Source organism: Leuciscus leuciscus, assembly GCF_965113295.1.
Source record: "Leuciscus leuciscus genome assembly, chromosome: 14".
Classification (NCBI taxonomy): Eukaryota; Metazoa; Chordata; class Actinopteri; order Cypriniformes; family Leuciscidae; genus Leuciscus; species Leuciscus leuciscus.
In genome coordinates this window covers 22,344,965-22,370,134 of record NC_138738.1, presented here as the reverse complement: position 1 = coordinate 22,370,134, position 25,170 = coordinate 22,344,965, and the positions used below count along the sequence as shown (strand labels likewise).

The window sequence follows — 25,170 nt, the reverse complement described above, 5'->3', positions numbered from 1 at the left end:
TGATTGATTGATTGATTGATTTGGTTCAGTTCACACTCTGTTAGTATTTTGAGCAGTTCCTGGTTTCTTTATATTTATCTTTTCCCGTGTTTTGGATTTCTTGTTCCTGTCTTCCTCTGTGTATTGGATTTGTATTCCGGACTGTTTACATGTGCTTGACTCTCTGCCTGGTATGGACTATGACCTTGGATTACATTTGTTAATCAACTGCGTTTGGATTTTCACTCTGTCTGCTGAATGCTGTCTCACCACCACAACCAAATCATTACACAAATAAAGGCGGTGGTGGATGTTATAACAACCACTCACTATAGACCACAACCACAACCTAGCATCACTTCTTCAGAAATTGCACCTATATAGTTTAACTACAATCGTACAATTGCATCTAAAACAGGGACAAACCGGTCTGTTTTTGTAATTAAGAACAGAGGAGGAAGTGATTTTTATACCAGATCAGGAGGGTAAGCCTTCTCGACTTTTCAATTACACGCAATTTGAGCTGACATAACACCAGTTTATCAACATAAGAGTATATAATGATGTCAAAATACCAAATCTTGTATCCTACAGTATACTGCAGCTCACCACAGCGTTTAAAATCTTATACCACATTGCGGAACATTCCCAGGATTTCTACCTTTAATTTGTATGACGACAGAAAGGCTCAACACTAAACATACTAAAGGCTGAAGTCTTCTAATTAAGTCATGAATCCACATTATCGGTCTGTAATTAAGAATAAACACAGATGAGACACCCACACTTAGAGATAGACTCCCTCAAACACGCATTTACAGAGGGAAGGCATCCATAAATATTCAAAGATAAAATCATAAAATCAATACACATCCAAATTACATGTGTATGTAACTCAGGCACATGCACATGCACAGACAGACACAACACAACAGCTGTTACCGTATTAAGTCAAACGAAAAACTAATGTTTAAGATAATGCATTTAGAGGCCTGAAAACCAATATTTGACCACAAACAGATGAAGGATGTTCCGCCAACCATAAAAAGACAGGTAGGAGTATTGACTTCAATAAAGTCCTGTTTTACTTAGAGCAGTGGTTTTCAGTCCTGGTCCTGGGGACCCACCGCTCTGTACATTTTGTATGTCTCTCTTATCTGACACACTCAGTTCAGTTCATGAATCAGGTGTGTTAAATAATAGACAAGCAAAATGTGCAGAGTGGTGGGTCCCAAAGACCAGGACTGAAAACCACTGACTTAAACCACGTTTCCACCGCAAGAACTTTCCCCAGGAACTAGGGACTTTGGGGTGTTACTCGGTGTGTTTCGACCGCAGGGACCAGGGTCTAAATGAAGTTCTGGGTAAAAATTTCCCCCTCAGAAAATCCCTGCTTGCGAGGTAGTACTTTTTCAAAGTTTTGGGGGTGGGACTTGGGTGCTAAACATGCTGATTGGTTGAGTTCACGCAGCATTTTGATTGGTTGCGTGACCAATACGCACCATTTACAGAGGGTCCCACCAATACCAAACCAATACCACACAGAATTTAATCTCAAACACCATTTTTAAAAGTCTGTTGCAGTGCGTGCAGTAAGAGTTGTTTTGCTATTCGAGTCAACAACGGAGTTTGAGCAGACCTATGTCATCGGACTAATTTGCCAAATCTTCACGGTACTTTATATCACAATGCACACTCAGACAGCAACAGGTCAGGGGGAGAAAAACTTCCTGGGACAAATTGTTCCGGGTAATTTCAGCTGAAATGCGGCTAGGGAGCACCAACATAAAAATAGAGATGAATAGTAGATTTTACTTTTGAAGACATGATCATCCAAAGCCAATTAACTGCACTTTTCAGAGACAGTGAAAATTTCCCTGAAGCATTGGGGGATTTGCTACTCCCTTCAGAGTAAATAAGTGATGCAGACTGTATCAGTTCACATTAGTTCTGCTAAACAAAGTTATTTTTCGTAAAGTACTATCATTTAAAGTCCTTTGCTAGGAGCCTTGAAGTTCATAGTGATGCTACCACCTTCATATTTCATCTTCACAAAACACTCAATCAGAAGGAATAAATTCATTTATATTAAAATCATTATAAATCAAATTATATAAAATTATAAAATTAGAAACTTTTTATGAGTTTTGGGCATTCATTTACACGGAAACTTTTGAAAACGTTTCAAAGTGCAAGTTTTTGAATACGATACTGTCATTGTCTCCCTACAAACTAAAAAAATTAGAATTTGTAATAACTGTGACGTTGTGTGTATTGCATATTACTTGTTCAGGCTATAGGCACATAGTGTTTCTTTACAAGTTTTGACAACGTTGTCGCATGTACACAAAAAACGTGTTTAGTACATCGTTGTTGTGAAAATGTACCCTGAGTTTGAAATCCCTGGTCTAAACCATCAACTAAAGAAAACATGTTATATACATGCCCCTATTTATTAATGTATTTATAATACTACATTTTTTTCTCCAGAATTTCATGTGGTACGGAATATTCCTCGCATTCAACCATTAAAACAAATGTGTCTTCTTCATGTTTTTATGACAGGTGCTGTTATGGATAAAACTGTGTGAGACACAATGATCTGCGCTGGTTGTTACAAATATGTGAGGAAATCCTATTAATTTTTAGAAAAAATAAAATAAAGATATAAGTATATTTTTTGGCAAAAAATGTTGGACCCTGTTTTTGATTGCAACTTAAAGTACACAAAACACCTTTTGAAAAGGTGTGGGACAAAGACAAGTCAAAGAAAATCATCTGTCTCAGGAATTAACCAGTCTGCAAAAGGCCAAATGGAGTTAGATTAAATGATAATAAGCAGGTCTGGTAAGATTTTCTCAAGTGAAAATCTGATATGGACTGACTGACTGGATAGAGGATAAGCTTTTATCAACCTGTTAGACAAGACGTCTCTTGAAAAAAGCTGTATGTTCTTTCATGCTGGAACATGTCTGCATTGCACAGGTTCCCTTTCCACATGTATGCAGACACATACTTACAGATAATAAATTCAGACACATAAGACTCATAATGAAACTAACAGAAAATCATGGCTGAAACTGTTACCAATGGGGAGGTTTCAAAGATGTGAATGGCTTCTCTAATCGCATAAACCAGAGACACTCTGAAATCTGAGCATCACCTGTCAAACACACTGAACCTGCTCCAGTGATCTACAGTACCTACAGTCATGACTCACATGTCATACAACACCAACGGATTAGGACAGAACAGAAGTCTTTGTGACGGAGGATTTTATGCTTTCCTTTTTCTTTTTGAGATTTACATCCTGTTTGTTACAGTAGGGTTTTCCAACCCATTTCATCCATTTGCTAGGACTAGAGAGTTATAATCAATCTTAAACAAATCCCAGCAAAAGCTAAACAATTAAGTTACACTACAGTTCAAAAGTTGGACTCAGTAAGACATTTAGGCCTGGTTTCACAGACTTAGATTAAGCCAGGATTAGGCCTTAGTTTAATTAGGAGATTGAAGTAGCTTTTATAAATGTGCCTTAGAAAAAAAAGAAAAACTCAAACATGCCTTTAGTCTGGGACTAGGCTTAAGCCTTGTCTGTGAAAACCAAGCCAGTTGCATAAACTGCTAAGACTCACCTTACATACATTTTTAAGTTAGTCATCAAGACTTTTTTAAGTCGGTTACATAGAAATGTAGATTGGACTAATTTGATACCCAAAAGTAAAACTGATTACTCCTAACTAACTGCTAGTTGTTCATACTAGTTCTTAAGACACAGTCTTAACATAATGGCTATGTTTATGCAACTGGCCCCAGGGGTTAATGTTTTTCAAAGAAGTCTCATTCTCACCAAGGTTGCATTTGTTTATTCCTGTGATGGCAAAGCTGAATATTCAGCAGCCATTACTCCAGACTTCAGTGTCACATGATCCTTCAAAACCATTCCAATATGATGATTTGATGCTCAAGTAACATTTCTTATTATTATCAATAATGAAAAAAGTTAAGAGTGGCATTTTTTTTCCAGGATGCTTTGATGAATAAAAAGTTTATAAGAATAAATGGCGTATATTTAAAAATTCTCATATTATTAAATTACTTACCAATTGCAAGGCATTACCACAAGGATTATGGAAAGCAATAAAAAATTTGGATAAAGAGAGAACTTATTGTGAATATATTGTTGCGCTCTTGACGCAAGTAAGAGCAGCCTAATGGCTATATTTAAGTAAAGATGCATTGACATGGAACTTGCAGTTCAGTGAGTGAGTCATTACATTATGTTGATTCAGAAGCCAATGAAAGATATGTCAGAATGATTTGTGAAGGATTCGTAACTGTTGCGGTTGTGAGTCTTTCTGAATGATTCATTAAAAAGAACCAACGCACAAGTCACGTGTTCATGAATAGGACTACACGAGTCGTGCTGTATGTTTGTGCATGCAGCACGGAAGGAGGAAAAACAGCTGTGATCTGCAACACAATGTGTGTCATGTCAGCAATATGTAAATACAAATTATGCCTATCAATAATCTGAATTTGAGAACATTTGCATTGATCTGACAATAAATGAACAGAAAAACACATTTTGTACGACTGACTCGCTTACTTACTCATGGGTTGCCCCTATCTTGAGATTTAACCTGCAACCACCACCTCTGACCACTAGACTGTCTCTACCCCCACTGATGAGCAGATTCTGATCACACACACTGTGCATATGTGAGTGTGTGAGAGAGATAGCTGTGTGTTGACCAGACAGTATGTGGGCTGTGAGCTCAATTTACAGCCAAAGTGATGACAAGAGTAGAGCATGAAAGCAAGCAAAGTTCTTCATTGTGCACATACGGCTGTCACGAGTGTAGACCATGATACCCTCATATGTACACCCACACAGTGTCTCTTTATCATTCACCCTTTCTTCATTCTGGGTTCAAGTCTGAAGTACCAGAGATGGCACCTTGCGCCTCAATTAAAACATCAAAGATTAATTTAGAATGTATGCAGTTTCCTTGGCCCAGTGATCCCACTCTCAATGCTGATACATCAACACTCATTACACTACATGTCGGTGACCAGATTTCTGAAATGGAAACCAGGGGCAGTTCAATAGTAAAAATATCATTAAAATTTCACTTGTTATTATCCATGAATTAAAAAAGGGGACACTATGGCCTGGTTTCACAGACAGGGCTTAGATTAAACCAGGATTAGCCCTTAGGTCAGTTAGGACATTTAAGTAGCTTTTATAAACATGCCTTAGAAAAAAAAAAAAAACATTACTGATGTGAATCTTAAGACAAAACAATGGCACTGATATATTTTAAGATATGTCAGTGAAAGTTGCTTTCAGTTAAAACAGCTCAAACATGCATTTTAGTCTGGGACTAGGCTTAAGCCTCATGGTATATTTTTTTTCTTTTTAATTGCTGTAGGTTCCATAAAGGCCTACTATTAATTATTATTATTATGGTTACTGACCTTTCACCAAAAATCACACTATGAAAAATAGTAAATATTAACCAGGGCAAATAGCAAACAGATCAAAACAGTATTATATTATAACATAAAAATGACTACAAAAACAAAATAAATATAACATGATAAATAAAACTGTATTCATCAAATTTTAACATTTTTATTTAACTTTCTTTAACTTTTTTTATTTAATTTTTGCATTTAATAATAATTGTATTTAATAAATAAAAAATGCACTTAATAATGGTATTTATTTTCATTTTCATTTCAATTTTTTTTATGTTTGTGGTATAAATGGATTTTTTTTTAAATGGGGAGGGGGAGGGGGAGGGGGAGGGGGAGGGGATACACCGCTCTACAGTCATTTGAAAATGATTGCAGTACCAGTTTTGGCCACAATCTTACATACGGTTCCTTTAAATCAACTTTGACTGCCATAAAAACACATTTTTACCATCTTGCAGACCCCAGCTTGAAAACCATTGTTTTAATTATCAAGTCTACCAACATCCAGTAATAACAGGTGCATCAAATCAAACGTACAACAAAGCAATCTCCCTAGAAAATCATTTTATTAGGCGTACATTTCTTTCGCAGCATGAATATGCCCATGTACAAAAAGAGGTCCAAAAAGTAAAGGTTTATCTGGTCCAAATTGATTGGCCTGCACAAAGACCAGACCGGAACCCCTCTGAACACCTTTTAAGATGAGTTGGAATGCGGACGTTGACCCAGGCCCACTGCCAGCATGTCTAACATTACTGAGATGTCTGAAAGAAAGCAGTTCTGTGAATCCATGTTCTAGAGGAAAGCCCTCCCAGAAAAGTAGAATTGGTTATAAAGAGAGAACCAACTTCCTTCTCCTCAGGAGACAAAGCATGCCCTTGCTTCTTGACAACTGCTTTACACAGGCATCTGACCTGAATGTTATCACATTCTACACTTTCACGCTTCAGAGAGTACTACTGAACTGATATTTCTAGCAACTGTCTATCTTTTTTTTGTTCAAACACTCCAGGATTTTTTTCTTCACACTTTGCAAGTGGGAGATTCCACTTATTATCACAGTCTTTTTTAAAGAAGCAAAGTGTCAGAGAAAGAGTGGGCTGTGAAGAAATACTAGAGCGAGAGAGAGACGAGGAAAGTACACTGAAAATAGAATGTGAAAGAGATATTGGACAATCACTCGCTGCATGTGTCTGAAAACAGAAACAAGGCCACATGTAGAGATATTTGGCAAACTTTTATCACTGAAGGTCGCAGAAACACAAAGCGCTCAGGGACGCACACAATATATTAGATTGTTATGTATTAATTGCCCACTGGGACACATAGGGTTGCGTATATGCAAATGGTCCCCTTCACTGTCAGACTCTCTTCTCAGCTTGTAGAATGAGAGATAAGGAGCAGGTGGTGAGCAACAGAACAATAATGGGCCGCCTCTTCAAAACAATACCAGAGAAAGAAGACAGACTATACATTTGATGTTAGATTTTAGATGTCCCTAGTAAAAAATAAATACCCTTTAGCATACCTTTAAAAAGGGTACTTATTACAGAAATAAAAGATGTTAAAACATTTAAAACGTTAAAAGAATATACTTAAGTGCGAAATGAATGTAATGTTTTCAGACTCTTAACTGAATGTTAACTGCAATTAAATTATGTATTATATTTTAAATGTATATTAAATTCAGTTAGTTAAATGTGAGAAGGCTTTTTTCAACCAACTTAAGACTTAAGTGCATATTTACGTGAAATTACATCTATTGTTTTGGAAATATGGTTAAAGTGTACTGCCGAATGTACTGACGAGTACTTATGGTAAACTAAAATATACTTTAATAAAATTTCTATTGAAACTTGTGTGTCATGTTTTAAAATATTTTTGTAATTACACATTTGTAATGATGAAGTTGCAATTTAGTACATTTAAAATATATAAACTTGAAATGTAATATTAAATAAAGTTCAATATTACATTTCAAATTACAATCAGGTACTAAATATGTGCTTTAGTATGTTCCCTTTCGATACTTTACTCGTCGCTAGAAGCTGTTATGGGGAAAACTAATTTTTCTCCGAATTCTGAAGACTTTTTAATCACACAGTGAAACTACACGCCGATTGGTACATGCAGAGTAATAAAACCAATGGCGAAGCAGCGGAGATGCACAAGCCTATGGCTGAGAAGCCCGCCAGAGCGCGCCAATATGGGCATGGCATCTAGCTATAAAAGCAGGCGATCTGGCATAGGATTCTCAGATCAATTCTCCTTCAGCGACGACACTTCTCTTCGCTGATACTCCGAAGATTCAAGCCTTTGACCAGCAAAGCAGCGGATCCAGCCGAATCAGCACGCCAGCATCAGCTCTTCGTCGATCCAGCCCACTGCTCACGAGCCGCTCTGCGCCTGCAGCTGATTCAGCGATCCCCTGCCGCCATCCAAGACCCTTATTTCTCTTCTAAAAGAGCAAATTGTGACGTTGATGCAAATGTCGCGCCACCACTGTGGCTCGTGTAGGGCGCCCCTGCACGTTAAAGACAAGCACATGAGTGCATCTCGTGCCTGGGGAAATCCCACGCTGAGGCTGCACTCACAGAGACCAGCTGTTCTCACTGTGAGAACATGAGTCTCTCCTCTCTGCGTTCGCGGATTTACCCCGCCCCTCGCACCCTAACAGCTGGAACCAGCTTCCAGAAGAGATCAGATGTGCTCCTACAGTGGTCACATTCAAATCCAGACTCAAAACACTTCTGTTTAGCTATGCATTTACTGAATGAGCACTGTGCCGCTGTTCGTCCGACTGTACTGTATTGTATTTCATTTTATTTTTCTAAACTGTTTTAATTATTCTTGTTTCTTTTTATTATTTTAATTTCTTCTATGTAAAGCACTTTGAATTGCCATTGTGTATGAAATGTGCTATATAAATAAACTTGCCTTGCCTTGCCTTGCCTTGCCTACCGTTTTCTTCCTCCCAGGAACCTCGGAGGAGAAAACAGCGGGGAAAAGGGGTTGAGCCGGCTCACATCCCGCGTGCCTCGTTCCCTCCACATAGAGAGGTTTCACCTGTGCTGTTTTCCCACCCAGACTAATGCCCCTTTGCCAGCGTGAGTGATATGTTCTCGTTCGAAGGATCCGATGAGGATCTTCATGACGACAGCATGTCGTTGGCGGCCTCTGACGCCGAGGATTGGTCGGGCTCGGTAGATGACCCCGCCAGATGGGATTGACACCGAGCTTCTCCGCGTCCTTTCCAAAGCTGTCGAAGAGCTTGGACTGGATTGAACTGCCCCTGTAGAGCCCACACACAGCCGGTTAGACGAGTGGTTCCTGTCGGGGCGCCATCAGGTCCCTCGTCAGCAAGCAGCACCGTTTTTTCGATGAGCCCACGATGAGCTCACAAAGTCATCTAATTTATGCCCCCAAGCACCCCAGTTCAGTTCTCGGTGCTGGAGGCAGTGTGTTTGTTGCAGCCTCTGGGCCCGTTCAGTTTCACGTTCCCATGCAAATAAACGCTGTTATAGCAAACAAAATAAAACACAAACATACTCAAAAAGAGAGCTCTTTTCCTCTTTCACTTACCACGAGCCCCAGGCCCCTACAAAGCGGTCTGTCGCTCAAACTAATAGAACCCCTTGCCACGTGGGCCGAGGCCTGGGAGGCCAGAGTGTCAGAATGGGTTTTGGGGATACTAAAATGAGGTTACTCTCTACAATTCGCTCACAGACCCCCGCGTTTCAGCTGCGCGGTTCCCACCTGCAATGAGCCAAGGAGCAAAGAAGCTCTCGTCCTCTGCACCGAGGTGATGAATTTACTGGTGAAAGGAGCCGTAGAAACAGTCCCGCCAGCAGGCAGGCTCACCTCGAAACTTCTGTTCAAACTGGTGAAACACCTCCTGATATGGGCACACCACAACCTGCGCTCTCTGAGAGCAGCGCACGTGCCGGGCAAACTGAACCAAGGGGCAGACATGCTGTCTCGAAGCAACGTCCCCTCGGAGTGGATGCTTCACCCCCACATGGTTCACAAAATATGGGAGACCTTTGGGAAGGCAGAGGTTGACCTCTTCGCCTCAGAAGACAACTCTCACTGCCCAACTTATTTCTCAAAGAGCAGGGATTTGCTGGCCCACGACTGGCCCAGCCTTCTCCTATACTCTTTTCCCCCGATCGCACTGATCCCTCAGGTCATCAGACGAATCAGGGAATACAAACATGTAGTCCTCTTTGTGGCCCCCCTCTGGAGGAACCAACCTTGGTTCTCAGAACTGACGCAGCTGCACGATGCCTCTATGCCCTTAAATGGTCTGTGTTCTCCGCCTGGTGCACAGCCCGGAGCGCAGACCCCCTCTCTACATATCTCGACATATCTCTGATATTGTCTTTCCTGCAGGAGTTGCTGGATAAGGGACGAACGCACGCTCAAGGTTTATGTGGCAGCCATAGCAGCGTTCCACGCCCCTGTGGCTGGCCAAACCGTGGGCAGAAACAACCTTGTGGTTCGTTTCATGAAGGGGTCCAGGAGGCTGAACCCGTCCCTACATGGGACTTGTCTACAGTGCTAAGGGCTCTAATGAGCCCTCCCTTGTAGACACTCCAGTCAGTCGACCTGCGACCGCTGACGCTAAAGACCATACTTCTGCTAGCACTAGCATTGGTCAAGCATGTGGGTGACATACAGGCACTCTAGGTGAGTGCCTCATGCTTGGAATTTGGGCCAAACGACTGCAAAGTCGTCCTCAAACCCAAGCATGGTTTTATACCTAAGGTGCTCTCTACTCCGTTCAGGTAATTTCCCTCTCAGCACTTCCTCCCTCCACGGATGAACGAGAGCTGCATTTATTCTGCCCTGTCAGGGCTTTGAGAATATACATTGAGTGGGTCACGAAGCAGAGGATATCTAAATAGATAGTGGACACAATTGCACTAGCCTACTCCTCGACGGACCTACAATGCCCCAACGGAGTAAGAGCTCATTCCACTAGAGGCATGGCCTCGTCCTGGTCCAGTGGTGTCTCCATTGGTGATATTTTTGCAGCGACCGGCTGGTCCTCGCCGTCCACATTTACCAGGTTCTACAATATAGAAGTCCCTGCTCTGCAGACACAAGTCCTTTCTGTCAAGTGGATTTGGCCTCAGCCGAGCCCAAACCACTATGAACTTTCCTCCCTACTATATGGGGTAAATCTGTGGCTATTGCTATAATATCTTTGTGGCTCCGATCAAGGTCTGGGCCACTGGTAACAGGCTATTGCCTTATTTTACCTAACCAGCTCTCGGCCCTTCTAGTGCCTAGGCCATACCGGTTTCCTGGAACAATTGTCTAGGGCAGGATCGACCTCTATGAGTTCTTCCTGGTTTAAGTTCCTAGGCGGCTCCGACTTTTGTCTGAGCCCCAAGTTAAATGAGTATTCCCTATTATGTCTTGGTTCCTCTAGGCTCTGCTAGGGCTTAAGGCCAAGTATATCATTATAGTCTTTCCGCAGCCATAGCACGGCGTGACTGTATTGGTTCCCCATAACAGCGTCTAGCGACACAGTACGAGTAAAGTATCGAAAGGGAACGTACTCGGTTACTTGCGTAACCTCAGTTCCCTGAGATACGGGAACGAGTACTGCGTTTCAGGCCGTGCTATATTGCTGCACGACTCTCAGTTCGTTGTTTCAGTCGAATTTAATCTGAGTATCCTATGCCAGATCGCCTGCTTTTATAGCCAGATTCCACGCCCATATTGGCGTGCTCTGGCGTGCTTCTCTGCAATAGGCTTGTGCAGATCCGCTGCCTCGTCATTGGTTCGTTTTATTACTCTGCACGAACCAATGGCCGTGCAGTTTCACTGCGTGATTAAAAAGGCTTCAGAATTCGAAAAAAAAAGGAGTTCCCTTTCAGTCGCTCACGTTCGACGTAACATCGACGTGACGACGTAATTGGGATCACTTCAGGGAGCCCTATCAACTTCGAGTGTCTACAGAACGAGCCAATGAACGTTGGCGTGCGTGAATCGCGTCACGCGCCCCCGCCCCGCAGCGCGGGTATAAACAGGAAGCGGGCGCACGCACATATTGTCTTTCACTTCGGAGCCGAGCTTTGTGAGACTTCTGTCTACAAAAAAATCAGCCATTGAAGACTTCAAAGAGATCTACTCTCTGCCTACAGTGTTGGTGTGACGGGCGTGATCAGCGGTGGCCGCGAGCATTGCAGCTCACAACTGCTGTTTTCACAGCACTATTGTTCTGTGTCTGTGTGTGTCGGTTTGGTGGGCGTTTCCCTCTGTGTTCATTCACACCGCGGCTACCCCTGGGTGCCTCAGCACTGAGAGAGTATTTTTTCTACCTTTTTTATTTTACTAAAAGAGCAACACAAGCGTGACCCTGCGTCTTTTTCAAGATGTCATTCCGCTTGTGCGTTTCTGGATGCCGTCGTTCCCTGGCGCCAGCAGATGGCCACAGTAGTTGCCTCTCGTGTTTGGGCATTCAACACGCTGAGGCAGCTTTTGTGGATAGTTCATGTTCCCATTGCGGGAATATGACTATCTCAGCGCTTAGATTGAGACTCGCTTACCTCAAGGGAGGTGCAGTCCCCTCGCCTATGCCCCGATCTAGTGTTTATTCTGCCCCGCAGAATAGACCTACTTCGGTGCATGACCAGGGTGATCTGAGGGTTACCGTGAGAGCTTCCCCGTCGAGTCAACCTCCGTGGGCCCCTCACGCCTCACAAGCGCTGTTGCCATTGGGGCCCCTTAGTGAACGTCTTGGTCCTTCTCCGGAACGGCCAACCGTTTCCTTTGGGGCGCCAGCTGATGACCAGATGTCGATCGCAGCATCGGAGGGGGAGCTTCAGTCCTCTGGAGATGACGACTCGGCTGCGTTGCCCCCTTCGGGGCGTGTAGCGTTGTCCGAGACCGATCCAGAATGGGCGGCTATGCTTTCCCGGGCTGCCAAGAAGGTTGGGCTTGCGTGGAACCCTCCACCACGTCCCGAACCTTCTCGGTTGGACGATTGGTTTCTCGGGGCGGGCCGTACTGGTTCTCAGTGCGCCGCCCCGGTACCTTTCTTTACGGAGGTGCATGAGGAGCTTTCTAGGACGTGGAAGGCACCGTATAGTGCCCGAAGCCGTTCTAGTGGCTCCTCCCCCCTCGCCACCCTCGACGGCGGGGCAGCTAAGGGGTATGTGGATATCCCCCCAGTGGAGCGGGCGGTCGCGATGCAACTGTGTCCGGCGTCCGCTTCCTCTTGGCGGGGTAATCCACGCCTCCCGTCCAAGGCCTGGTCTAACGGCGAAGGCTTACAAGGCCTGTGGACAGGCTGCTTCCGCCCTCCATGCCATGGCGCTCTTGCAGGTCCACCAGGCCCAGGCGCTCATGGACATGAACGAGGGTGGTTCTGACCCAGAGCTCCTCCGGGAGCTCCATGTGGCAACCAACCTCGCCCTCCGGGTGACGAAGGAAACCGCACGTTCAGTCGGTCAGGCGATGTCCACCTTGGTGGTCCAGGAGCGCCACCTCTGGCTCAACCTGGCGGATATGAGGGACACCGATAAATATCGGTTCCTGGATGCCCCTCTTTCCCAGGTTGGGTTGTTCGGCGACGCGGTCGAGAGCTTTGCCCAACAGTTCTCGGCCGCACAGAAGCAGACGGAGGCCATCCGGCACATCCTGCCCCGGCGGACCGCTGCTGCTCCCACCCGTCCGCCGGCCGCAGACCCTCCGTCTACTCGTCGCCGAGGTCGGCCTTCTGCGGCGTCCTCCGCTCCCGCTAAGCCCCAGCAGCAGCAGCAACCATCCAGGCCTCAGCGTGGAGCAAGCCGTAGGAAGCCGACCCCGCCCGTCCAGGCCGCTGCCAAACCAGGAGGCAAGCGACGGTGCAAACGACCCTGAGACGGGCGGCCCGGAGGTGGATCAAGTTGCTCTTCAGGAGATGGCGAAGGCGCCACTCCTTCCCCCGGTGGAGGGCCGGGTGGAGAATCTTTTGTTTCCTTTTCTTTCTGTTCCGCCACTGACCGGTACCCACATTTTCAATAAAAGAGCAATTTCTGAAACCTCCGGGCCCCAAGAGGGCGCGCTTGGCAGTCGACGACGCCGCCATGCCTTGTCACTCCCGAGCCCCTCTTTCATCGCCAGCAGGCAGCAGTGGCTGTGTCCTGGACGCACTGACGCCTCCGCACACTCACTCTGCCCTTCGACGGAAGCAGGTATGTGCTGCACCACACACTCAGTCCCCACTTCGGGCCGCTGTGCTGTCCGAGTCGGGTCCCTGCATTCCGCCGCGCTGCCCCACCCCGGGTACGTCTGTGGTGCCGTTGGTCCCGCTTGCTCGGTCTCTGGGAGCCTGGTTAACGCTTCCCAGCCCGTCTCGCTGGCTCATCCGTACCATCAGACTCGGCTATGCGATTCAGTTCGCCCGGCGCCCCCCTGCTTTCAAGGGCATTCTGGCCCGTGTCCAGTCAGTGTTGAACTGCGTGAGCACGCTCAAACGCAGAACAGCGGCACCACTGAAACTTTTTCAGAGGCTCCTGGGGCATATGGCATCTGCAGCCGCGGTTACGCCGCTCGGATTGCTTCATATGAGGCCGCTCCAACACTGGCTCCACGATCGAGTCCCGAGATGGGCGTGGCAGAGCGGTTCGTGCCGGGTCCAAGTGACTCCGCACTGTCGCCAAACTCTCAGCCTGTGGTCGGACCCTTCGTTCCTGCGGGCAGGAGTTCCCCTGGAACAAGTGTCCAGGCACTCTGTGGTCTCCACAGATGCCTCTGCCACCGGCTGGGGGGCCACGTACAACGGGCATGCAGCTTCAGGTCTGTGGACGGGGCCTCAACTGCTTTGGCACATCAATTGCCTCGAGTTGTTAGCAGTACGTCTTGCGCTGAGCCGCTTCAAAACGCTGCTACTAGGCAAGCACGTACTGGTCCGTTCGGACAGAACTGCGACCGTTGCGTACATCAACCGCCAAGGTGGTCTACGCTCCCGCCGCATGTCACAACTCGCCCGCCATCTCCTCCTCTGGATTCAGAAGCATCTGAGGTCGCTTCGTGCCGTTTACATTCCGGGCCTGCTCAACCGTGCAGCCGACGAGCTCTCACGGCAGCAGGTGTTACCGGGAGAATGGCGACTCCATCCCCAGGTGGTCCAGCTGATTTTTGGGCGCTTCGGGACCGCTCAGGTAGATCTGTTTGCCGCCCCGGACACGTCTCACTGCCAGTTGTTCTATTCCCTGACCGAGGGGACCCTCGGCATGGATGCTCTGGCACACAGCTGGCCCCGGGGCCTTCACAAGTATGCATTTCCCCCAGTGAGCCTTCTTGCACAGACCTTGTGCAAAGTCAGGGAGGACGAGGAGCAGGTCTTGTTAGTTGCGCCGTATTGGCCCAACCGGACCTGGTTCCCGGAACTAGTGCTCCTCGCGACAGCCCCTCCCTGGCCCATCCCTCTGAGAGAGGACCTACTCTCTAAGAGACGGGGCACCCTATGGCACCCGCGTCCAGACCTCTGGAAACTCCATGTCTGGTCCCTGGACGGGACGCGGAGGTTCTAGGTGACCTACCCCCTGCGGTAGTTGACACCATCACTTCCGCTAGAGCCCCCTCTACGAGGCACCTCTATGCGTTGAAGTGGAACCTGTTCGTTGACTGGTGCTCCTCTCACGAGGAGAACCCCCGATCTTGCTCGATCAGAGCCGTGCTTTCCTTCCTGCAAGAAGGGCTGGAGCGAAGGCTGTCTCCCTCCACCCTTAAAGTGTATGTTGCCGCTATTGCCGCACATCACGATGCTGTTGATGGTAAGTCTTTGGGAAGGCACGACCTGATCGTTAGGTTCCTGAGGGGAGCGAGGAGACTGAATCCTCCTCGCCCACTCTCTATACCCTCTTGGGATTTGTCTCTGGTCCTTTCGGCTCTTCAGAGACCACCCTTTGAGCCTTTGCAATCAGCTGAGTTAAAAATCTTGTCCTGTAAGACAGTTCTCCTGGTTGCATTGGCCTCTATCAAGAGGGTAGGGGACCTGCATGCATTTTCGGTCGACGAATCATGCCTAGAATTCGGCCCGGATAACTCTCACGTCATCCTGAGACCCCGGCCCGGATACGTGCCCAAGGTTCCTACCACTCCCTTCCGGGACCAGGTAGTGAACCTGCAAGCGCTGCCTTCGGAGGAGGCAGACCCAGCCCTGGCTTTTCTCTGTCCCGTTCGCGCTCTGCGTCTGTACGTGGACAGAACGCAAAGCCTCAGGACCTCAGATCAGCTCTTCGTCTGTTACGGAGGCCAGCAGAAGGGGAAGGCTGTCTCCAAGCAGAGGATGGCCCACTGGATAGTGGATGCCATCGCCTTGGCTTACGAAGCCCAAGGCGTGCCCTGCCCGCCCGGGTTGAAAGTCCACTCCACTAGGGGTGTCGCTTCTTCCTGGGCGCTGGCACACGGCGCCTCGCTGACAGACATCTGTAGAGCTGCGGGCTGGGCGACACCTAACACGTTCGCTAGGTTTTATAGCCTACGTGTTGAGCCGGTTTCTTCCTGTGTGCTCCCTTCAACTAGCCGGTAACACCGAAGTTCCCGCTCTAGTGTCGGCTTGCTGCGCCACTCCCTTCCTAGGAATGGATACGTGCGCTTTTTGCTCCAGTCGAGTTCCCCAATTGGCGAACCCTGTGAGTTCCTCCGCACCCCTTCAGCAGTCGGACGTTGCGGAGCGTCCGACGCCAGGTCTAGTGCTCGTATGCTAGTGTAACTTGTGCTAGGCTGGGTTCCATGTGTGTGATCCCTGCGGCGATCCCATATGTGTATTCTTCCACGACCAGCTCCCTGCGGTGAGCCCGTGTCTTCCCTTGGCAGAGTCTGCTCTGCCCTCACTGTCCGGTGTAGCCTCTCCCCTCTGGCTGGAGCCACCCCAGTGACATTCCATATGTCGCACTGCCCTTCTGCCAGTCCATATGTGTTTTCTCCACATGTTACCTCCCTTCGGGCAGGATGTGGCTCCGCAGCGTCCTTTCCCCTGGAAAGGTACGCTTTCCCAGTGTTATCCAAGAGTTTCACTGTGTGGGGTATAATGGAACAGCAGTTGAACTCCCTCTAAGCAGGTCTTCCGCCCCAGCAGTTGGGGGTCTGAGAGTCTTGCGTAGGGCGCTGGATGTGGCAGCAACCGTGGCGTTTTCCATGGGATCCAAATTACGTCATCACGTCGACATTACGTTGAACGTGAGCGACTGAAAGGGAACGTCTCGGTTACTTATGTAACCCTCGTTCCCTGAAGGAGGGAACGGGAGACGTAACGTGCCGTCGCCACCGTTGCTGACCATCGCTGCATGGCCGTCACAAATCTTGGCTCCTCAGCGAAAAACAATATGTGCGATTCACGCACGCCAACGTTCATTGGCTCGTTCTGTAGACACTCGAAGTTGATAGGGCTCCCTGAAGTGATCCCAATTATGTCGTCACGTCGATGTTACGTCGAACGTGAGCGACTGAAAGGGAACTCCTTTTTTTTTCGAATTCTGAAGCCTTTTTAATCACGCAGTGAAACTGCACGGCCATTGGTTCGTGCAGAGTAATAAAACGAACCAATGTCTCCCGTTACGTCTCCCGTTCCCTCCTTCAGGGAACGAGGGTTACACCAGTAACCGAGACGTTTTCCCCATAACAGCGTCAAGCGATGCAGTACTCGTTCCCGTATCTCAGGGAACCGAGGTTATGTAAGTAACCGAGTACGTTAGTCAAGACAAAAATACAACGTGATCTCATGAGTATTCGTTTGTATTTTTACTTAACAGGGCTCCAGACTGCGACCAATTGGTCGCATTTTGCGACCATTTTTTCCTGCCGGTGCGACCAAATATTTATTTCACAACGTTATTACACAACGTTGCCGAGCAGCGAATCCAAACAAAATGAAAGGGGAATGAAAATGCGCTACTCATTTATGCTTCACGGAACGTTTATTACTTCGGACCAATAACAGCCAGTCTATTCTGCCAGTCTGGCGAACTTGCCAGTCGCGGGCCGATCTCGATCACTCGACACTGTTACTTTGAGATCCAGACTCTGGAGATCCAGTGAAGAAATCCAGTGAATTCGCCTCAGAATTAATAACATCATCGCTGCGAGATCCAGTGAGAAACATTCCAATTCGGTGCAGTTCTCTGTTATAAACCATAGATATTAGATCAAACAGCGCTGACGTGGAAACCAGGAGAAACACTTATAGAAGGCTTTCAGTCCACAAATCAGCAACATTCATCATTGATTTAGGCTAATGTAGTAACTCTAACCATAACTATGGTATTGTGACAGAAATAGTCAAACGCTTACAAGTACTACATCTTTTTTCCAGCACTTCAAAACTATAATATCTTATATAAATGTTATTTTTAATGTGATGACCAACACATTTTTTGTTCATCCTTCAAAGATTGTCCTAAAACAATTTTTTTTAAGATGTAGGAAAACTCTTATTTAAACACTTATTTAAAATATACATATACTGTATATAATAATAAATTACCATTGTAAACAGTAGGATGTTATTGGCTATTTCACTCCCTAATATCATAACTTTTTTCACTCGTTTTTCTTTTTAATTAATATTAAGACATTATGAATGATAATAATTAAAGTTAATTTTATCTACACCCTAAATTAAGCTTAGTGCTTTATTGTCAGCCCCAGTGCTACCAGATATTTTCTGTAGAACTCAGTGGCTCCAGTGCTGCTGCCCTCAAATGTTAGTCTGGAGCCCTGTGAACTTAAAATAAAACTGCACATTGTAATATATGTACGTTAAGTCTATTTATTATTAAAGAATTTGTCAGTATTACAGTTATTTTGGGGGAAATTTGAATAATTGCATTGCAAGTTGATTTAAGGTGTGCCCCTAAATTTTCTGCTTGCGCTCCTAAAATTTTCAGTCAGGGGCTACAGCGCTCCTAGTAAAAAAAGTTAGTCTGGAGCCCTGCTTAAAGTGTGGTTTTACCACACGTACATTTACTTAAGTTTTCATACACATTGAAACGTACAATATTGATGTATTGAAAGCACTAAAACGTAAATTATTTACGCATGAACAACTGTTAGACGTACAAATGTGTATGAATCCTTATTTATCTAAATTAATTGTGGCATTAATATTTTGATTCTATTGTGTTCATTTGTCATATCAATGACATTATGACATTTATTAAACGCAGTTTACTCATCTACTTTATATGAAATGATAACATTTTGCTCTGTTCTGTTACTTCTGCTGCAAACTCGTTTCGAAAGATTACATAATGTTAAACAAGACTACACTTCAAACCCTTAAAATGAATAGCTTTCTTAGTATAGTCCTATGCTGTGACTGACAACAGAACTAAAAAATAAGCAAAAAAAAAAAACGCATATAAATTCACAAAAGTAATCCATTTTATTTGTGTGCTGTAATCCACATATTTAGAATCCATACTTTTGTAAGGAACAGACCCAAATTTAAGACTTTATTTTGCGATCTTTTCATTAAATGTCAAATCCTGCGCTCATAACAAATCATCATTTAAACCACTTTTGGTATCGCTTTTGAAATTTTTGCAGTAAATACATTATTGTGATTCCACTTGTCTGTCTGTTATGTTTTTGTTTTTTTTAACATATTTTAAAGAAATACTTATCAGAAGGTTTAGAGGTAGAAGTGGGATTAGCGGCTCAAAATATATTTTTAATGCTACTGTATATTGTCACTAAAAATAATTTTCCTACACAATTTGGTCCATTATGTTTTATATGTTCTTTTTATATTCTCTATAAAATGGTTTGGGTTTGGGGGTGGGGTAAGGGATCTAAAATGTATCTATAAAATTGCAACAGGGCAATTATACAAATATCTTTATGATATAAAGTATTCATAAATATTTCAGTTTAGCTGTAAATATGTAATAATGTTTACGTTCAAATGTTGTCAATATGTCCATATCGTACTTTCAACATCGATCCAAACATACAAAAATGTAAGTTTTACACCTGAAAATGTTACGTATTGATACATATATATTAACAATGAGACCAGGCTGAAAAATAAGTGTACTTCTTTAAAGCATAACAAAATTTATATTTAATTTGACATTATTATAGTGCACTTTTTAAAAGTATATTAAAGTGTTTAAAGTAACAATCAAGTGTACTCTCTTCAAGTACATTTAAGTGGCCTTTTATTTTATTAATATTATATTATCTGCAACTTTCTTCAAGTAGTTTTTTAAAGTAGGCTACTGTACACTGCAAGTACACACTCAATGCAATTAAATGCACTTCATTTTAACAATGGGTTATAAGGATTCTGTACCCCAAATTCAACATAATCAGCAGGAATTAAGTGAATTTTCTTTGGGGCTCATTTGGACATTGTATAGCTAAATATCTGTAGAATGTAGCTATGTGTTGGGTTTATGTTTGGAGTATTACAGGCAAGAACCCACTGAAACTAGTAGTATGAATTATTTCCCCAGTGTTAATTCTAAAGCTAAATATCTGTAGAATGTAGCTACTGTAAGTGTTGGGTTTATGTTTGGGGTATTACAGGCAAAACCCCACTGAAACTAGTAGTATGAATTCTATCCCCAGTATTAATTCTAAGACCCTTGTGAGCTGCAACAAATCCAACTAATTAAATAAATTATAGCACAAAGGTCATGTCTCAAACCAGGTTTATGTTGAATAGTAGCAGAACTGCAACACACTGTTAAACTGCAACTCGATTCAAATACATTCCACAACAAACAACAACCTCTAGTAATCAATTGATGATTCTGTTGTTATTTACTGTTCAGTAAGTTACAGTTCTTGAATTTTACTGGCTGGGCGGCACTCCAAGATCACTGACGCACAAGGACTTTCAATGTTTATATCCCACTGCTTGTCTTTGCAATGTTCCAAACAGGCTGTCAGTCTGGTTAGTGGTGGGGATTTTCAGTGACTTATTCAGCAGGTAAAAATTTTTACACCAATATGTTGCAAGTCTGTCTTTTGTGCATTATGAGTTAGTCACTGAATCCTTTACTCAACTGATTTGTTCAAAAACACTAACACTTTCAGGAACAAAATACCACCTACTGTGTGATATTCAGAGACACACTATAGTTGATCCTGCTTTGGGCTTGTATGTAACCATTTTCGTTGGCAAAGAGACAAAGCAACTGGCAAAATTTAAGTCAATATTAATCGGGTCTCAGTCGATTACATGGAAAGGGCAGGGTTTTAGACCTATACTGCAGCCAGCCACCAGGGAGGGCAATTGAAATGCTTTGGCTTCACTTTTCAGGACGCGTGCAGCACACTTGATTGAGCCAGGCAAAATTACAAAAGAACTCCTGCTGATAACTGGAGTAGCATGGTGAGGTGGGTGGGTGGTGCTAGCTTTCGACGTGACCAACCCGAACTCGAATCCGCCTTTTTCCTAGCTCATTCTTCTCCCTTTTCCCATAGCATTTCATCTCGGAGAGGCATTTATTTTTAATAAAATTTGAAAAGTGTAAATAAATTGCCTAAAGATTATTTAATTATGGGAATAAAGTGTAAAAATGGGTAGTGTTAGGAATAGGTGTAGTGGAGGGCTTTAGGGGTAGGTACAAAGGAGATAGCATCCATTTACGATTTTATTAAATATAATTAAATGCACTCAATATGTTATTACCGCATACTGTTTTATAATAAACTACAATACACAGAGGTGCAAAAGGCCTATCTGCCACTATTTACACTAAGCATAAATAGCATCTAACAACTATTTCCACTTAGTGCAAATAGCATCTAACACTAGTGCAAAGAAAATACTGCTATTTTCACTTGTGTAAATAGTGTCTATCCCTATTTGCACTTTTAGTGCAAATAGCCACTGCCTTCTTTTATATATTCTAAATTTAAAAAACTGATTATGCAGTGTGTTAAATTTAATCAACCAACTCAGAGTCTAATTTATGGAAAAAAAAGATAAAATAATTAGTACCGTATTATAACTAAGTTGATAAACTAAATATGTCAGTGAACTGAATTATTTACTACTTTGCAGTCATGAAACTTAATTAATCTGGGGACATAAGCTAACATTCTGTGTTATTAAAAGAGAGTTGTAATTGATCCGCAGTGAGTCTTTTAACATCTTTCCATGTTTATGGATTCGTTTTTGGATGCAGTGAGTTAATAAGTTGTCAGAAATAAACAAAACATTTGCTGTCACTGGTAGCCTTTCTAAGAATGCAATCATCTGATGCTGACAGCTTTTCATCATCCGTCATGTTTGAGCATATGAATATGTATGTGTGAATTATAAATTGTTTGTACTCTAATATTGTGTCATATAACAGCCCAGCTCCTCCTCCTCTTTTTAATTAGTTTGTTACATCTGCGATCAGTGAAGTGTGTTCTTGGCATTAAGATCCCACAATGCCTCCAATTTACAGCCTTGCAGGGCAGTGACCCCAAAACTGGACGAAACCCCAGAAGGCAGGCCACTTAAGGAACTCAGAGTGTTGTCGGCTAAATAAAGGGAGCGGAGTGAGAGGCCCACTTGTAAGGGAGCCCCCTCCCTCCCCTAACCAGCAGAGATGGAGAGGGTCAACCACGAGCCTTCTGCACCCTTACAGCTCTCATTCTCTGTTCACGTCTGCCACCCTCTTAACCCTAAAATCTCCCTTTCCCTTCATATTGATATCTGTCTCTCTCTTCTTCTGAAATTGGGCCCCTTCATCCTTCATGTCGCTGTCTTTATCCCAGGGGAGTATGTGTGGGGGGTCAGGGTTAGGCAGGTGCAGAGCCAGTGAGAGAGACTGAAAGCAAGAGAAAGAAGGGGCAGACGGTGGACCGCTCTCCGTCTGTCACCCAGCTCTGTTTCACTAACTACCCCCCCCCCCCCCCCCCTCCCAATGCAAGATTCAGAGTGGACTAGACTATACAACTCTAACCAGGATATTGAATATGTACCCTGCAATGATCGCAGACTGATATTTTTAGATTATCCGCATCAACCAATATCCGTGTTGTCAAAGTTATGTTCTATTTAATTTCGCTTTCATAGTTTGTTTCTCTTCAGTTACCTGTTTCCTTTGTTCTAGTTTCCTGACAGTCATTAGTTGTCATTGACATTCATTAGAGCACTCCTGTCTGTATTTAGTTCATCACCTTGTCTATTCAAGTTCCTCATTTCCTTTCTTTCCGTGCCGGTATTGTTTGTGCCATTGCAATCTGACTCGTGTTTGCTCTTTCTAGATAAACCTTGTTGTTATTTTGAACCACTTAATTGACCTTTCTCATCATTGGACTTGATTCATGACACATGTCCACTTGGTCAATTAACAGAAATGATTATTTCCAAACTTTGTCAGATCCAAATGAGCCATTTTGTCAAAGCATTTTCTGTTTTTTTGTTTTTTTTTGCTTGTTTTTGTATTGTTTTTAGCAACGTACCAGGGTTATGAACCTTATAAATCCCGTTTCAATTAAATTCTTCACTTGAATTGAGATAAAAAGAAAAAGAAATAGGATACAGATCTGTGTTAGCATGACAAAGCCTTATTTAAAAGTTTAAAATATGTTGATGATTTACATTCTAGGCCTTACACAAACATAAGTTATAACTCATGAATTGAAAGAGAACCAATTCTTACATTGAAATTCATTCAATCATGCTGTGTACATTTAATTTACTATCACTGAATTGTATTACAGTAGTACTGTATGGATTGGCGCTTATGATTCCATGATTCTACTACTTTACTTTTGATCATTTTATTAATTTTTTTTATCAATTATTGTCATATTAGTAAACAGGACATGGCCTGCGCTGCACGTGTACAGAGTTACACCTAACCAAACTGACAAATACAGACAAGAAACTGTCAGGCAATAAGAGCAGAAATCCTACCTTGTCAAAAAGAGACTTCCATTGCTGAGAGAAGCATTTGTGTAAGACAGAGAAAGAGGGAGGAGAAAAGAATGAACACAGAGATATAACTGAGAAAAAGATGACCCAACCTAAATTTAATCTTTGTTCTTTGCTGTTTTTCAACAACATAAATCATACATCTGCACATTGTCACTTACGTCCTCTGGAGCTACAGGAAGGACATCAGTGCTCTCCAGCACCTCGATCTCTTCTCCCTCTGCGTGAGCAGCGACAGCTGGGGATGAGTTCACCATAGCCCCTCTGCTCCTCTCAATCCACTCAAAAAACGATTATCTCCTCTCATAAAGTTCTGCCATGATGTCTTCCACATATATCCATATGGTTTTGACAACTCAGAACTTCCAGCAGAGCTAAATTGGCACTATTCCAGATCTGTCATACTAATATCCAATGGCAAGTGAGTTTATCCCAAACTAAGTGGGTACGTGGAGTTCCTCCTCGCTTCCATATTTCATTACAGGATGTTTTAGACACTTTAAATCCACAGCACGTCACACATAAGTTCGCGTTAGATTTTTAAACACGTCTGTCTTTCCCAGTAGCGTCGGGCTTCATCCGACAGTCACCTGCAAGAGAAACAGCAATTCTTTCTCAAATACCTTCATGGCACCTTGTGTGTTAGATTATTACCATCCAGTGTCGTGCCTGGCGTGATTTTGCTCAAGCAGAAGGTATTGGCACCAAACAGAATGCGATAAACGAAACGATCAGGTCAGCAGCGGCTTGTGTTTATCGTACCAACGTTAAACCACGCAAGACTAAAAACAAGACAGTGTGAAATGCGTAAGTGTTAATTTGTGGTGCGTCATTGTACCTTGCTGTTCTTTCGCATCCTCAACGCGTGCCAGCAGTGCCCGAGAGGAGCGACTTCTGCCAGCATCCACAAAGCGCTTTGCCAAAGTTCACTGTGACCGAGATGAGCAAAGACAGCATGGGGAGGTAAGTGAGGCACCCGCCTCCTTTTAATGTCCCTCGCCATGTGGGGGATTTTACAAGTGCTTGTCTCAAATGATGGGAGGTGAACATGGATGCGCGGGAATTATTTCTTCCATCATGTTCGTTTGTGTAGTTTGTCTTTTGCGGTTATTGCACTTGGATTTGTTTACTGGATGAATAAAAGGCATCTATTTATAGCGACCAGGGTAATTTTAAACAAACGGACCGTCATGTGGTTCTGAACATAAGCAGGCTCACGCAGAAGTCAATTTCAAACCAAGCAGCTTTTTGTTGGCCAACGTGGCCAATTCGCGTGACCAGATTGAACCCATTGCGAAATCTGCATGTGGAATTCTCGACCGTGAAAATGTCACCACATCTTTATTCAACAGAAAATTAAAGATAAACGTCCTGTCACACTTACCTTTGTTTGGTGATTTTTTGCAGTAAAAATGTAGTCATTGTAGCTATAGGAATCTGCGAAACTGAACATTTTAATTAAGATATTTCCACGCAGATTTAGCATTGGGTTGTCCAAAAGAAAGCTTGTTTGAAAGTGAATTATGTGTGAGATATATTCATTGCTACACTATTAATAATGGACCTTTTGATAATGGACTACTTCTGGTAAGATTCTGAAGTGTGCATCTGAGTGAATGATTCAATGACTTATTCATAATACACAAAAAGTCCATTGTTGCCATCTACTGCAAGTGAACATGCAAAAAAAAAAAAAAAAAAAAAGAAATGTCACGTGAAAAATACCCACCACTAATACACAGACTGACAACAACTTGGAACTTCATAAAATTCAGACTAGCTGAGTGATAGTGAAATGTCCCAGTGCTTCTCAGTACTGG

The 25,170-nt window shown here is 43.7% G+C and overlaps 1 protein-coding gene across 7 annotated transcripts in view; it reads right to left on the bottom strand.

Annotated features, from left to right (window-relative positions):
• rhbdl3 (rhomboid, veinlet-like 3) overlaps positions 1 to 25,012 on the bottom strand; it is a 134,541-nt gene extending 109,529 nt beyond the window's left edge. For 2 of the 7 annotated variants that reach the window (XM_082136955.1, XM_082136957.1), the window contains exons 1-2: positions 23,512 to 25,012; positions 23,333 to 23,356 (exon numbers count right to left, since the gene is read on the bottom strand). In XM_082136955.1, coding sequence (XP_081993081.1) covers positions 23,333 to 23,356; positions 23,512 to 23,607 — 120 coding nt within the window. In that variant the 5' untranslated portion in view covers positions 23,608 to 25,012. Of the gene's footprint in view, positions 1 to 12,301; positions 12,321 to 23,332; positions 23,357 to 23,511 lie in introns of those variants that run through there. The other 5 variants (XM_082136958.1, XM_082136952.1, XM_082136954.1 and 2 more) reach the window with 5 other exon arrangements.
• Positions 25,013 to 25,170: the final 158 nt, after the last annotated feature.